A 14,322-nucleotide genomic window follows, 5' to 3' on the forward strand; every position below is an offset into this window, starting at 1 on the left:
GGAGCTCGACCTAGAACGAGTGGGATCCATGAACGTGAACAGCTGATATCATTGCCAACTCCTTGGCAGTGGGGCTCCAGACCCCGGGATACCAGGGAGAGGCGAGCTGGCACCATGTTTTCCCGCTCGATGATTGATCTAAGTCGGACCGTCAGGTCGACGGAGCAGGGAGCAATGAGAGGACCTGTTTGGGAAACGGGTCGCCTGTCCACGCTCTCGACGGGCGCTACTCGGACCTACTCCCAACAGTGGTTTAGATGGGATGCGGAGGCCGGGCGCCTGGTGGAGGATGTCCAACAGGGGGAGGCCAGTGGGCCTTAGAACTGAGAGACTGCGCGTAATGATCTTTTAAGTTGGGATTACACCGATGTGGGCTCAACTGGAACTTGGGACACTGGCGCAGGGGCCCCAGCTGCAGACCCACATTGGAACTGATTGCAAAATCAAGCTCATGTGGTGCAGTATGGAATACTGGCCGTTACAGGAATGGCTAAGGGCTGGATGGCTAGTGCTGCAGAAGAGGAAGAACGCCCCAGGAAAACTTGGGAGGTGACTTCGGCGGGTGAAGATTGGGTACCGGGGGTTTCAGGTGACACTGTGGAAGAAGCGGATGGACAGCAGCGCAGCTGGGAAGAGACTATGCTCCTGCCGGATCAGACCGTGCCAGCCGAGGGGGAGGAGGTGGAGTACGGCACTCCTACCCATTACCGGCGGCTGGAAGGCCAGCTGGATGTGATGGAAGGGGATCTGTCCCAAGCTGTCTATCTAATCAGCCTGCTGGTGCAGGGTGAGGGCTCCACCCGGCCGGTTTCTCAAGCCCGGGAGGCAGGAGGGGCGCACGCTCGAGCTCAGCCACCCCCTGCGCTACCTGCTCCAGGACCCCACTCACTGGTTCAAGCCCAGCCTGGGCCTCAACAACCTGTGCCGCCACCGGCTACTCAAGTTCTGCAACCACAACAACCGCTGCCACCTCTGGTCCCGACCCCACAACCGCTGCCTCAGCAACTTGTGCCAGCTCCGCAGCCTTTGCCGCCACCGCCACCGGTGCAACCCACGCCAGCCCCACTACCTGTGCCGCCGCTGCCCCTGGTGCAACCCGTGCCAGCCCCGCAGCCTTTGCTGCTGCCAGAGTTACTCGCCCCGGGCCCGCTACCGCAACCGCCAGCAGGGCAAGTAGGGCCTCCAAGAAGACCGGCTAGACCAGGCGGGCAGGTGCCAGGAGGACCAGCGAGACCAGCACCTAGACCTCAGCAGATCCTTGGTCGAGTGCCGGCTCCCCTCCGACCACAGCCGCAACAGCCACCACAGTTCGGCCCTCTGCCACTAGCCCAGGGACGGCAAGGTGGAGCAGAGTTACCTATGGGGAAGATTAAGTTGGAGGCCGCCTTTGACGGAGATACCCACAAACTGGGATTTTTCGTGGTACAAGCCCTCCAGTTTTTCTTTTTTTTTTTTATATAATTTTTTATTTTCAATATCTAACATACAACTACTACATACATACATACCCTACAAAACAGTAACTACAAAAGACTACAATAACACAAGGGATAGGAAAGAGGAAAGAAAAAAGAGAGAGGGAGGGAGGGGTGGAAAAAAGGGGAAGGTACCCTACAAACACTAAACACTAAACACTACATTTCTGTTTTCCCTTCATACTGCCATTATTCAAAAGTTAAAGCTTTATATTATATTGATGGAGTGGTTGACCTTACTAAATGCAAATTACAATTTAATTTCGAGTTAAATTTTTCTTCCCCTCCTGGGTCCCGGACGGAGTTCTCTCTGCGCAACTGCAGCCGCATTGCTCGTTTCCTCCCCCTCCCCCTCAGACTTCTCCTTTTCGTCTTGCTTGGTGCACTGGAATTCTGGGTTCCTGTCCTCAAAATCCCTTAGTTGATCTTCTGATAATATCTTAAAGGCTTGATCTTTATGGGTGAACCAGATTCCTTCCGGAAATAACCATTTGTACTTTATTCCACGTTCTCTCAGAAGAGCTGCGAACTTTTTATACTTAAAACGTCTTTTCCGGACTAGAAATGGGACGTCTTTCAATATCTTAATTTTGTTGCCCAAGAAGTCCAAATCCGCATTGTATGAATTGTATAGGATAGTGTCCCGGATCCTCTTAGATGAAAAATCGATGATGATCTCGCGCGGCAACTGACGCTTCATTGCATACTTTGAAGTAGCCCGACGGGCTTCCAAAATGGCGCTTTTAACTTCTTCTTTAGTTGCCCTCGCGGGTGTCGCCAATAGTTCCGAGACAAGACCCCGTAAGTCCTCGTTTTCCTCCTCTTTCACATTCTGGAGGCGCAAAATTGTCTGTGTTCGTTCCACTTGTAGCCCGATCAACTGATTCTCCACCAGTTTAAGCTCTTTATTCGTAGCCTTCACGAGTGACACACTTTCCCGAGCAGACTTCTCTGCCCCCCCCGCTGCTTCCTTGATGGTTTTCACTTCGCTCTCAATTAAGCCGACCCTTTGATCTGTTTCATTCAGCTTGTCAACAAAGGGTTTTATAGCTTCACCAACCGCCCTCCGTACAATTTCCTCCAACGATTCTCCCTTTAAGGCAGCCGAAACTGACTTGCCAAGGGCAGGACTTTGTTTCTTTGTTGCCATTTGGGGGGGGGGGGCGCCAACCAAATTTTGAGACTCAGCAAAGGGGAAGAGTGAGCCCTCTTGGCTTCAGATCTCACCTCTCCTTCACGTACGCTTGTAATAACAGAAGGAATTCGCTTACTTGTAGGCTCTCGCCTAATTCTGCTCTTTGCCGTTTCTCATGGCCCGGCAGCACTCGAGGCGCCGCGCACGTCCGCCGGCCTCCGTAGGGACAAACGGGCAATTAACCCCCCGCATTGATTCCAGGGGGCTCTTCCCGCAGCGTCCCGGACCCAGCCTCCCTCACTGGGAGTTTTGGGGGCTAATCTTCGCAGATCAGCCGCCCGGACAGGGTGCTCGGCCGCTTCCTCTTGAGCCAGCGAAGAGGAGCGTCCGACATGGCGGAGAAAACGAAACCGAATCAAGCCCTCCAGTTTTTCAATTGGTGGGGCTATTTGTTCCCGGATGAGGAGAGCCGGGTCACCCATTTAGCGTCCAGACTAGAAGGCAGAGCAGCAGAATGGTACATGACTCTATATTACTCGGGGGCTCCAGAACTGGACACTTTACAGGACTTTATTGCCGCACTTAGAGCCCAATATGAAGATCCCTTAGAGGAGGAGAGAGCACGTACCGAGCTACAAACCCTCAGACAAGGATCTCAACCCGTGAGAGAGTATGCAGCCAAGTTTCGTCAACTTGCAGCCAAGTGCCCCCATTGTGAGGAAGGGACAAATATAGTGATGTTCCGCAATGGAATGAATCCCAGGTTGCTCGATCAAGCTTTAATGCAAGATGATCCCCCGACTCTGATGGGATGGATACAACTAGCGTGTGAGGTGGAAAAACGTACCCAAGTAGTCCACCTTGTGGAGCAGCAGCAGGCAATGGGATATAGAAGACCACCACCTGTAGTGAGAGGGGCTCGTGGAGCGCCACCAGCTAGGGGAGCTCAAGAAACCCGATGGAGGCAGGGCCTTTGTTTGCAGTGTGGGAACAACGGGCATTTCGCGGCCCAGTGCCCTCTTCGAGTGCAAGCCCAACCACCTCCCTCAACCACTCGCCCAGTTCCGGCCCCGAGAACCAGTCGAGGTAGAGGAATGCCAAGACGGGGCCGCCTAGACAAAGGACTAGAAGCCGAAGAAGTGCAGATGGAACTTGATGTCCATTTAGCAGAGGCGGATACGCCCAGCCCGCAATCGGGAAACGAGATGGATCTGTCGTGAGGAGGCCCCAACGGCAGATCACAAAGGAGTCCACCCCAGCAGAGGTGAGAGAGAGAGGGGCCATTTTATTCGTTCCAGTAATGTTAACTAATCCAAGGAGGGGAACTCATATCCGGGTGCAAGCTTTAATCGATTCGGGTTGCTCAAGAGACATTATTGCACCCGCCCTAGTAAATGGCATGGGATTAGAAACCAGGGAACTTAAAAGTCCAATTATATTTGAACAAATGGGCGGTTCAATTATGAACCCAGCTGTCCGAGAAACGGAACTGGTACCCATGGGAATGGGCAAACATTGGGAGAGCCGGTCCTATATCGTTAGCCAAGCGGCCAAATATTCCCTCATCGTAGGCAGTCGGTGGCTGTGGGACCATAACCCTTACATTAACTGGGCCAAAGGCATGATTGTGTTCGATCGGGAATACTGCAGCAATTATCATTGGCGAAAGGACTGGGGGGAAGAGTCCTCGTTGTACTTAGAAGTAGCGTTGCTCTCCGCAGAAGAACTCCACCTGATCCCATTGGAATTCAGGGACTTGGCACAAGCCTTTAGTCAGGAAGAGGCGGACAGCTTACCACCGCACCGAAAAACTGATTGTGCAATTGAACTGATCCCAGGGGAGAGCCTGCCCAAAGGAAAGCTTTATTCCATGAGCCCAGCTGAGAGAAAGGAGCTCCGAAAGTTTATAGATAAAAACCTGGAGAGAGGTTTCATCCGCCCGGCTAGCTACCCCATGCTGCACCAGTGCTATTCGTAAAAAAAAAGGAATGGGGGGTTGAGGCTTTGTACGGATTTCAGAGGCATCAACGCAGTGTCCATGACCAATGCCTACCCAATTCCCCTGATTCGGGACCTGCTAAGTGTGGTGGCACAGGGTAAGATCTTTTCAAAGTTGGACTTAAAAGATGCTTATTTCCATGTTAGAATCAGGGAAGGGGATGAATGGAAAACCATGTTCAATACGCCATTAGGCCAATATGAATACCTCGTCATGCCTTTTGGCTTATCCGGAGCACCTGTTGTTTACATGTCCATGATCAATGAGGTGCTACATAAGTTTTTATATAAGGGAGTGGTCGTTTACCTGGATGACGTGTTAATTTTTACAGAAACCAGAGAGGACCATATTAAGTTGGTCAGAGAAGTTTTAACCACCCTGATACAGCATAAACTCCCTATCAAATTGTCCAAATGTGAATTTTATAAGACTAAGTTGGACTACCTGGGCTATCGCATTTCAGGACAAGGTTTAAAAATGGATCCGGCTAAAATCCAAGCCGTGAAGGAATGGCAAGCCCCTACTACCCGAAAGCAACTACAATCTTTCTTGGGTTTTGCCAACTTTTACAGGCAATTTATTAAGGGGTTTGCCCAGATCGCCCTCCCATTAACAGATTTACTAAAGACAAAAGGGAGGGGAGAGCAAACGGCTAAACCCACGAGCAAGCTTAGCTGGAGGCTGGAATGCCAGGCGGCATTTGAGAAACTAAAGGACCAATTTACTTCTGAACCGGTCCTCTAGCACCCAGACGAAAACCAAACCTTCATAGTGCAAGTGGATGTGAGCGATGCGGCCGTTGGCGGAGTCCTCTTGCAGAGAGGGGAGGACGGAAAAGTACGGCCCTGTTTATACTTGTCTAGAAAATTCACTGAGGCTGAGCGTAATTGGAATGTCTGGGAGAAGGAAGCTTTCGCAGTTAAGGTAGCCCTTTCTACGTGGTGGCACTGGCTGAAGGGGGCACACCATCAGTTCGAGGTATGGACGGACCACAAAAACTTAGAAGCTTTGTGCACCCCCCGAAGGCTTAATGCTAAACAGCTTCGGTTGGCCCCTTTGAAATCAAAAAAGTCATGAATGGTGTGACAGCAGAACTCGAACTCCCGAAGAATCTACGCCATGTACACCCCACGTTTCACATCAGCCTACTGAAAAAAGCACCACCCCCAGATGAATGGCATCCTGAGCAACTGATACCCCATCCAACTCTTATTGATGGCCAAGTACACTATGAAATAAAAGAGATTTTGGACTCAAAACGCAAACATCATAAACTCTTTTACCTAGTTAGGTGGAAAGACTTTGAGGAGGAGTTCAGAGAGTGGGTGGAGGCTTCTCAGGTCAGAGCCCCAAGGCTCCTTGCTAAGTTTCATTCTAGGTACCCAGAAAAGGCGGGGCCAGAAGGGTGAGAGGAGGGGTCTTAAGTGGGGCAGAATGTCAGGATCTAATATGTTCTGTGGTTCCTTGGTCAGAGTTACACCATGTTTAATACTGTAGTCGTTAGCCTTTCTCTCCCTCCAGGTCCAAGTCTTATTTTGACTGCGCTTTCCATGGGAGAGAATACTCTTATCTGTTTCTACAGCCAAAGACCTTGATGGGCCGAGCCTTTCCACAGCAAAGTTCTCATCGCTACGGAAGATGTGGGGGAGGCTGGGAGTGAAGGATTAGATGTACCACATGTTACACTTTCTTTTTTCATTCTCGACAATGACTGTGTTCAGCCAAGATCCTTTCTAGGCCTTGGAATATGGATACTTGTGTCAGAGCCTAGTCTTTTAATAAACCTTTTGAAACCAAGAAACTGTGCTTCTTGCAGAAGGGGGAGACGAACTCTAGATAACAGGGATTCCATAGTTTGACAAAATGTACATAAATTCATAGCCCAAATGTGGTAGGTAGGGTGCGTATATTACAAGTAGTTTTGTTCCTGTCATTTAGGAGTTACATTTTTTGCATGTAAACACATGGGGCTGAGAAATATTCTATTTAACCTTAAACCATTGCAAAAATAAACTATAGTAACAGTGCAATCCAAAGCATCTTTTCCTGAGTAGAATTCTAAGTACACCTACTTAGGATTGCAATCTAAAAGATGCCACAGATTGTTCTGTATTTTTGTTAGAGCTGACTAACAAACATGTCTTCTGGAATTTGAAATAATGTATGCCTTTTGTTTCTTCTCTCAAGAATCTGACATATGAAATCATTCTGACATTGGGTCAAGCATTTGAAGTAGCCTACCAGCTGGCCCTCCAAGCTCAAAAATCAAAACCTACAGGTGCTTTGACATCTGAAATGGTAGAAACAAAATCTTCAAAACCGGTGCCTAAGCCTCGAGCCAGCATGAGGAAATCAACAGTATGTATATTGTAAAAATGTTAGCCCTCTAATTTCTGATGAATCAGAACTATTCTTATAATTTGTGCAGACTTTATAGTCACTTCAGGTAAGAAAGGTAGATGAGACGTAATAGTCCATCAAGCACCTGTGAGGCAACAGAAGGGATTGCAGATTATTTAGGGACTTGGAATTCAGCAGTTACACCTGGGGACTGCAAGGCATCACAAGATAAACTATTTGGAAACCCCATTCACACAATCTCTCGTTCTAGGATTCTGTGACTGCTCTAAAGTCTGAGCAGGATAAATCTTCCTGCTTGTTACTAACCTTCAACTGCTGTCAGCATTCCATGACTCCTGTACCAGGCATTGGTTTTACAGGGAGTGGGGCAATAATTTACCCAGTAATATTTTTCTACATATGGAAGAATACCTTGATCATATAGAAATCCACAGTTTAATTAGGTCATTATCACTGCTTTTATATAGGAGAAGCCAACACCTTCACTGGTAAGTGATATTCACATATAGTGTGCTAGAAGGGTGTAGTAACAAAGCACAGAGTTTTCATCCATGGATGTTAAATTGACCATAATTTTCTGAGTCCATTTTATTCTAGCATATAGCATATAGATTCTTTGGGTCATTCACAGGCTCTTTTCTGTGACATCTGTAACACTGATTAATATCAGAGAGCTAGTGGAATGTAACAGTTAATGTCAAACTAGGATCTGGGAGAGTCAGGTTTGAATCCCCACTCTGCCATAGAAGCTTGCTAGGTGATCTTGGGCCAGTCTCATTCTCTTGATCTTCTCACAGGATTGTTGTTGTGAGAAGAGGGGAAAATAATGTAAGCTGCTTTGGGTCCCCACTGGGAAGAAGAGTGAGGTATAAGTGAAGTTAATAAATAATAAATTGAATTGTATTTTGATGCTGGTAAACTTGAAGAACAAAACTGGGGGAGTTGGAAACATTATTCTCAGAATGTACTAATCAGAAAATGATTGTGGGCCAGAGCCACTCAATCACAGGCAAATTATTCCACACTATGATCTAATGGGGAACATTCATACCAGGTGGTACTGAAAGAATGTAATGTTTACCTTCCACTGAATGGCATGTTTGTTTCATTCTCCCCGTAGTGAGACATTTGCTACAAAAATCCATGTTCCTATCTCAGATCTAGGGACTGAGATCTACAGTTGTTAAAAAAATCCTCTCCATCGGAATTCATGGGGACTGTTGTGCTTTAAAGCTGTTTTTCTTCCAGAGTTTTTGTTTTTTGAGAGCCCTTTAGGCTATATTCCCCTTCTCTCATAAAACAAATATAACACTTGAATTGCAAGAAGTATTTTGGCTTCCTTTGTTGGTACCAGTAACTGGAACCCATTATTTATAATCTGTTGTTCCATGTTCAGTAGAGAATTATAAAATGACAGTGCCCTATTTTTCCAAGCACATCAGCAATGACAGATGGAATAATTTTGTTTCAACTGCCTGAACCCCATTAAGTGTCCTCCTTGATCTGGCAATAGCATGGTGGTCCACATTGTTATCTAATAGCTGTTGCTCTCCTTTAATGTTTCCTTCTGTCTGTGTTTTGCTTGCTCCTGTGCCTCAGGTGCCGCTCCCTCCTGATAGTCGCTGTTGTTATTGTCACACCTGTACTACACACCGTCCCTCCTATCTGCCGCTGCAGTCTGTTAGTCAAGGAGCTAAGGTCTTTACCCTTCTTGTAGTCATGTGTTTCTGGTTATGATCAAAACTTGCTTATAATCAAAGCAATTCTCCGTCAAAACCTCCCTATTTCTTTCTGTGTTTCCCCATTCTTTGCTACACATCATGTTTCCTTCTGTTTTGAGTCTGCTAGTAAATTGATTCATTGAGTTTCCCCTCACATTTTTTCCCCTCACAGTTTTGAAGACAAGCTGGTAATATTTCTCATCAGTATTAAAATGTTGTTCTAATGGAAAATGTACTGTTTTACCCTGTTAAAATCACTCATGCTCAGAGAGAATAGTTCTATTATTTAGATGACACAAATCTAAGTGTAAGTTGCTTACTATATTTCAGAAGACTGGGTATGGAGAGCAACTGCCAGTCAGTCCTGACCTTGATGTACTATCACCTCACTAAGTATAAGGCAGCTTCATGTTTTCGTGTATACCTGATTCACTCCTTTCAGTGAATTCCAGCAATACAATTAAGTGTATCCATGTTTGTGAATGCTTAAAGAAAATTAATTATTCATATCTTTCAGTTTTGTTTCCTTGCTATGAAAGACTGGTCTTAGTATTAATGATAGCATTTTAAATGCACATTGCTGCACATATGCTTGTCCTTTACTTTGGTACTCAAGGCTTTTAAAAACCTGGTCTGGTTATCCCCTTCCCCAAAGTGTCCCAGTTACTAAACAGAGCTTTTAAGCATCTCCTGTTCTGCCTTCAGATTTTCAAAATTGAGTAACTTGCCTCACATGTTCTTTCTTTTCATTGTTTTCTAGCTGGAGTCATCTGAAGTGGACCAAGACTCTCAATCTCATGCTAGTGTGTCCTGGGTTGTAGAACCCAAGCAGGATTCCAAGAGGACCCTCAGCACTAAGTATGAGACTACTATCTTCTGAAAAGCAATCCTGCATCCATCCTGTCTAACCGTGCCTTTGCAGTCTGATCTGTCTGCTCTTCTAAACCCCTCCATCCTCCCATTGCTGGCAATAGGTTTGGCACCATCAGGGACGGCAGCACTAGGATACCATAAACTAAACAGTTTTTTGTATCTGATTTCTACTGAACACTGTGAATTCTCCTAAATCAGAAACAAGGGTAACTCATTGAAAGAGCCGCCTATTTAAGATGTCTGTGAGGTGGGAGAAACAAAGCCAATGGGAGTCGAATATATGGATTTGGGAAAACATCAGATGTTTGTTGACTTTCTCTTCATTTTGACACTGTGAATTTCTGGGGTGAAATAACACCCCACAGGCCTTTTCTATTTAGCATTCTTATTCTTGGACTGTTCTAGAAGTTTGGTCTCCAATAGGTACGTGCTGTCTCATCTAGATTTATACCTCCATACTGAGCCATGGCCACGAACTGTTCCAAGTAGCGTTCTTTTACCTGTCATCTTAGAAGACGCTAACCACTGTGATACTGCTTGCAAACCTCTTGCTTACCAGATTTCCTAGCATGGATCCTGCTCACAGTCTGCTGCCCCTGGAAACCTCATTGCATGGTGTAATATACAAGCCTACTAGGCAGTGTGACTGCTTCCGTTTTCTTTCTCTCTTTCCTAGGAGTTGGGCCTGGTATAGATAGTGCCCTACAGGAATATTTTCAGCTGTCCAGTAAATATACAGGGTACCTGCTTGTTGCTGTTGTCATGATAGGATTTGCCGCTAGAAATTTCTGTTTATGCCAACCATTCTGCTTACAGGTTATTTTGAATATCGTTCTTTGGATTTTGAATATATTAAAACTTTCAAAGGCACAGGTCTCAAATTCTAAACTGTGCACAGAAGTCTATCTAGGAATCTAACTAAAATGTACAAGGTGCAGGGATGGTGGTGGTAGAAAGAATATTATTCCTATAGAACAGATTTTCCCTTTGGAAGAAAACATTCATCTCCAAAGCCTCATGTTGATCTTATTTCTCTACAGTCTGCTAAATGCGACATTCTGAGTACCCTGGAGGTTCCCAAGCGTTTAACCCTTTCTTTTTACAGACAGGTCAGAGTGTGTTGTGTTTGGCTTCTCACCATTCAAATACAAGCTTTACTGTAAAGGAAGGTTGGCTTCTGTATTAAGACCAAACTTTTCCCCTCAAACCAGTGGGTTTTGATATAGTAATGGAGCTAAAACAATATACTAGTTACCGTACTGGATAAGGCTCTCAAATGTCATCACAGTGGATTAAGTGGGGCTTGACACTTGCCTGTTGTTCCTGTTATAATTTCCAGGAGTAGCTTCCTTCACAATTCCACTCTCCCCTCACTGTCCTTCCAACGTGACCTCATTCTCTTGTGATTCTTAGCTCTCATTTCATTTTGCACAGAAAACAGGTTTATAACAAGGCTGAACATCTAAGTTCCTTTGTTACATACACATTTCTTCCTAAATTTGGATCTTGCTCTGTGACACCAGAGAAGGGATGATAGAACATTATGATTCCTTGTAGCCAGCACCTCTGAGGCTTTTATAGATTTTCCTTGCCTTTTTACAGATTTGTGTATTTCTTAAGTACTTTCTGTAAACATGCTTGTTTCTTATCTCTCTTCTGTGAGACAAGCAAATGCAAGGTGCTGTAACCACCTGTTCCAAATTGGGAGCTATCTTTGGATAAGAATCAAAGGTAGCTAACATGCAAACACAAGAGCTGCTCTTCCCTCTTTTCTACTTGCTGTAATAAATTTGGCTATTAGTCTTTGTGGTTTAAATAAAAATGAAACACATTCAAAATTGTTTGAGAGGTAATCTCAAGATACATCTATCTGTTCTTTGCCATGTGCTGTCATATTTGATATTTGAACTCTTAAGAAAATTACAAAACAAACAATTGTTTCCCTCTCTTGAAGAACATAACTCTCCACTGCCGGCATTGGTGGCTGTTAATCAGACATCCTGCAGCTCTCAATAAATAACATCTGAAGGTGCTTGGTTCTTCTAAAAACCAAGTAACAGTGCACATGCCTTTTAATGGTGAATTATCCAGGATATCAAAGCAGTTGATTATGAACAGACAGCCTCTTCCATATGGCTGTAACCCAAAGCTGTGGCTTTAAGTTGTCCATCATCATAAGCATCTTTCAGTTGTTTGACATAAATTAAATCACTCGTTCCCTATTTGTATTTCCATTAATATTGTACCCATTCTGTTTGCTTCTGCCAAGCTGAACTACAGACATCTGCGTTCCACCAAGGAAATGTAGTAAAGGGACAGAGCACTAAGAAGCAATGAAATCCTGGCGGTATGAAGATCAGCCCCTGGCTCTGGGATGTGTCCTTGGCTACTCATTAAGGGCTTCCAGAGTTGAGTGAAAAGGAATTCCAGTGACAAAACAAAAAGCAGTATGCATTTCTAGCAAGAGAACAGAGACTTCTGAGGTCAAAAGACTGATGCCATATGTTCTAGCTTGAAACATACTCATTTTTTTTACAAGCAGTGATACTGTGAAATTCACATTTTCACTGTAGTGTGTTGCATTGATGGGGATGGAGAATCTTTACTAGAAGAAAGTACAGGATATGCTTTGCCATTCAAAACAGGCTGAGAAGCCAAAATCATTTAAAATCATGCATTTGGGTAAGCAGTAGACAGATTCCCAAGTCTTTGCAATTATATATTTAATGTAAAGGTACTAGTAACTAGAAGATGATTTGCACACTTCATAAGCTTACTAAGTGGGAAATAGATTGTCTTAATGAAATCCAACGGTATGTAATCTTGCAAAATCCAGGTACATGGCCTGCTTTCACTGCAAAGAAAGGTAGCATGGTAATAGTTCTTTTCTGGTGAAGATAACAGTTTTTCTCCCACATACATACTTCATTGAATAACTGGACTATGACTCCTTGCATCTCATTCAACTACCATGTTTTAAAACTATGTTTGAGCCCTGGAGGGTTGGGATTTTTAAGGTTTATTCACTGATTAGCACTTTTCATAGTACATTATTTAAGTAAATTTATAACAATTTCAGAATATAAAAATGGAGAGATTTTGGGCATTGTGCTGAAACAGTTGATTTCTGATTCATATGGAAGCTGTGCTTATTATGCTTCCTGCAACTTCACAGTCTCTAACACTGATTTTGGCTGTGATGAATGCATCTTTCTTTGGCCTATTTGGAAAGATGAGGAAGTGCAAATAGATTGATGATGGGTTGTGGTATCCTACTACTGTGTTAATGGCTTGCTTCAACTTCAATTACTGCTGTATCTTTAAGATGTAATTTAGTGTTATTCCAGTTGATGAAAATGCAAAGAACCAAATGACAACTCAAAAGGTCTGGATCTGAAAATAATCTGTAGATGAATTTTGGGAACATGGCATTCATTTTAAATCCACATGTGGGTAATATGCAGGTGTTAATATAAAAACTGTTATATTGATAAGCCTGTTCTGAGAGAATGCAAACTGAACTGTTTTCTTTGGAGAAGAGATAGCATTAGAGGATAGTTGGTTGTAGAAATAGATGGTGAAAGCTTTCTACTTGTTTCTTCCAGTGATTAGGTGTCTCAGAGTACATATGAACTTAGCAATATCTATGATGGTGCCTATTGTTTAGGTAGTTAAAGCACTGTGGAATTGGCTTGTCCTTAAAATTTGTTATCCCCAGGCTCCAAAGCAACTGGATGCTTGTACAGTATTTGAGACTTTTGCCTCTTCACAGGGATTTGCCACACACTGAGAAAAATGCCCTGAATTCCTGGCAATGAAATGTTTTAAGGTCCGACTCCTCAATGAAAATGCTATCACTGTTCCTAGCACCATCTATGTTCCTTTTGCCAGTGTTCCTCCGTAACTTTCCCTTTTTACAAAGATGTCATCTTCAGTAGACCTAAATTTCTATAATCCTCTAATTCTGTTCTGGTCATAAAAACCAGTCTCCAGATTTCAAAGTGCTGAGTTTGAGGAAAGCCTGTTTGAATGAGATACATTCCAAATTACAATTTAAAGCAGCTTCGAATGGTGAGCTGTGCTGGCCTGCTTGCAGCTCTTACAGACCAGATATTTGATAGTATGTCACCTTTTTGAATAACTTCTACACTGAAACTAAAATGGGTTGGGTAGTAGTACTTCACTTCTCCACTCAGTCCTCTTTTGCATGATCAGTATGAATGTCTATCAACAGGACTTTTTGCTGTGCTTGTCCCTGAAGGGACAGACAGATTCTCAGTAACAGGCAGTTTGGTTTACAATGTGGACACTTTTTTGCTAATTGTGATGTATGGCAGTGGGACTGATTTTGTAATAAATTGTTATTTAATCTGTCTTTGTATTTTGATACTTGAACTATTTCCTTTTTATTTCCTGTATATAAAAATTGTTACTCTTTCCAGTTTGTGGTACCAAACATAACCAATCTGTGCAACAACATAGACTGACCTCACTACAACAAGGCGAGACTGTAAATATTCCTGGGCTTCCAGCAGTCGTTTTGTTGTTTTGTTTTTCATAATTGTACAACTTAGAACAGACTAAATTAATAAAATTAGACACACATCTGTTTTTGTTGCTGTGGTATGAGTATTAAGTGTGCTGTGTATCACGAGAAGGCTACAGTCTTAAGTATGCTTGTAAATACCTTTCACTGAAACCATCTCGGACTGCCTTAAATAAATGTTTGTATCATTTAATACTTGTTTTACCCTTCCA

General features: G+C 44.0%; 1 protein-coding gene across 3 annotated transcripts in view; it reads left to right on the forward strand.

Moving 5' to 3' along the window:
- The window catches only part of ANKS1A (ankyrin repeat and sterile alpha motif domain containing 1A), a 196,130-nt gene extending 181,827 nt beyond the window's left edge, over positions 1 to 14,303 (forward strand). For 2 of the 3 annotated variants that reach the window (XM_054979581.1, XM_054979583.1), the window contains 2 exons: positions 6,797 to 6,967; positions 9,452 to 14,303. In XM_054979581.1, coding sequence (XP_054835556.1) covers positions 6,797 to 6,967; positions 9,452 to 9,571 — 291 coding nt within the window. In that variant the 3' untranslated portion in view covers positions 9,572 to 14,303. The remainder of the gene's footprint in view (positions 1 to 6,796; positions 6,968 to 9,451) is intronic. The other variant, XM_054979582.1, reaches the window with a different exon arrangement.
- The last annotated feature ends 19 nt before the right edge of the window (positions 14,304 to 14,322 follow it).

The sequence above is a fragment of the Eublepharis macularius genome, chromosome 5, assembly GCF_028583425.1.
Source record: "Eublepharis macularius isolate TG4126 chromosome 5, MPM_Emac_v1.0, whole genome shotgun sequence".
Classification (NCBI taxonomy): Eukaryota; Metazoa; Chordata; class Lepidosauria; order Squamata; family Eublepharidae; genus Eublepharis; species Eublepharis macularius.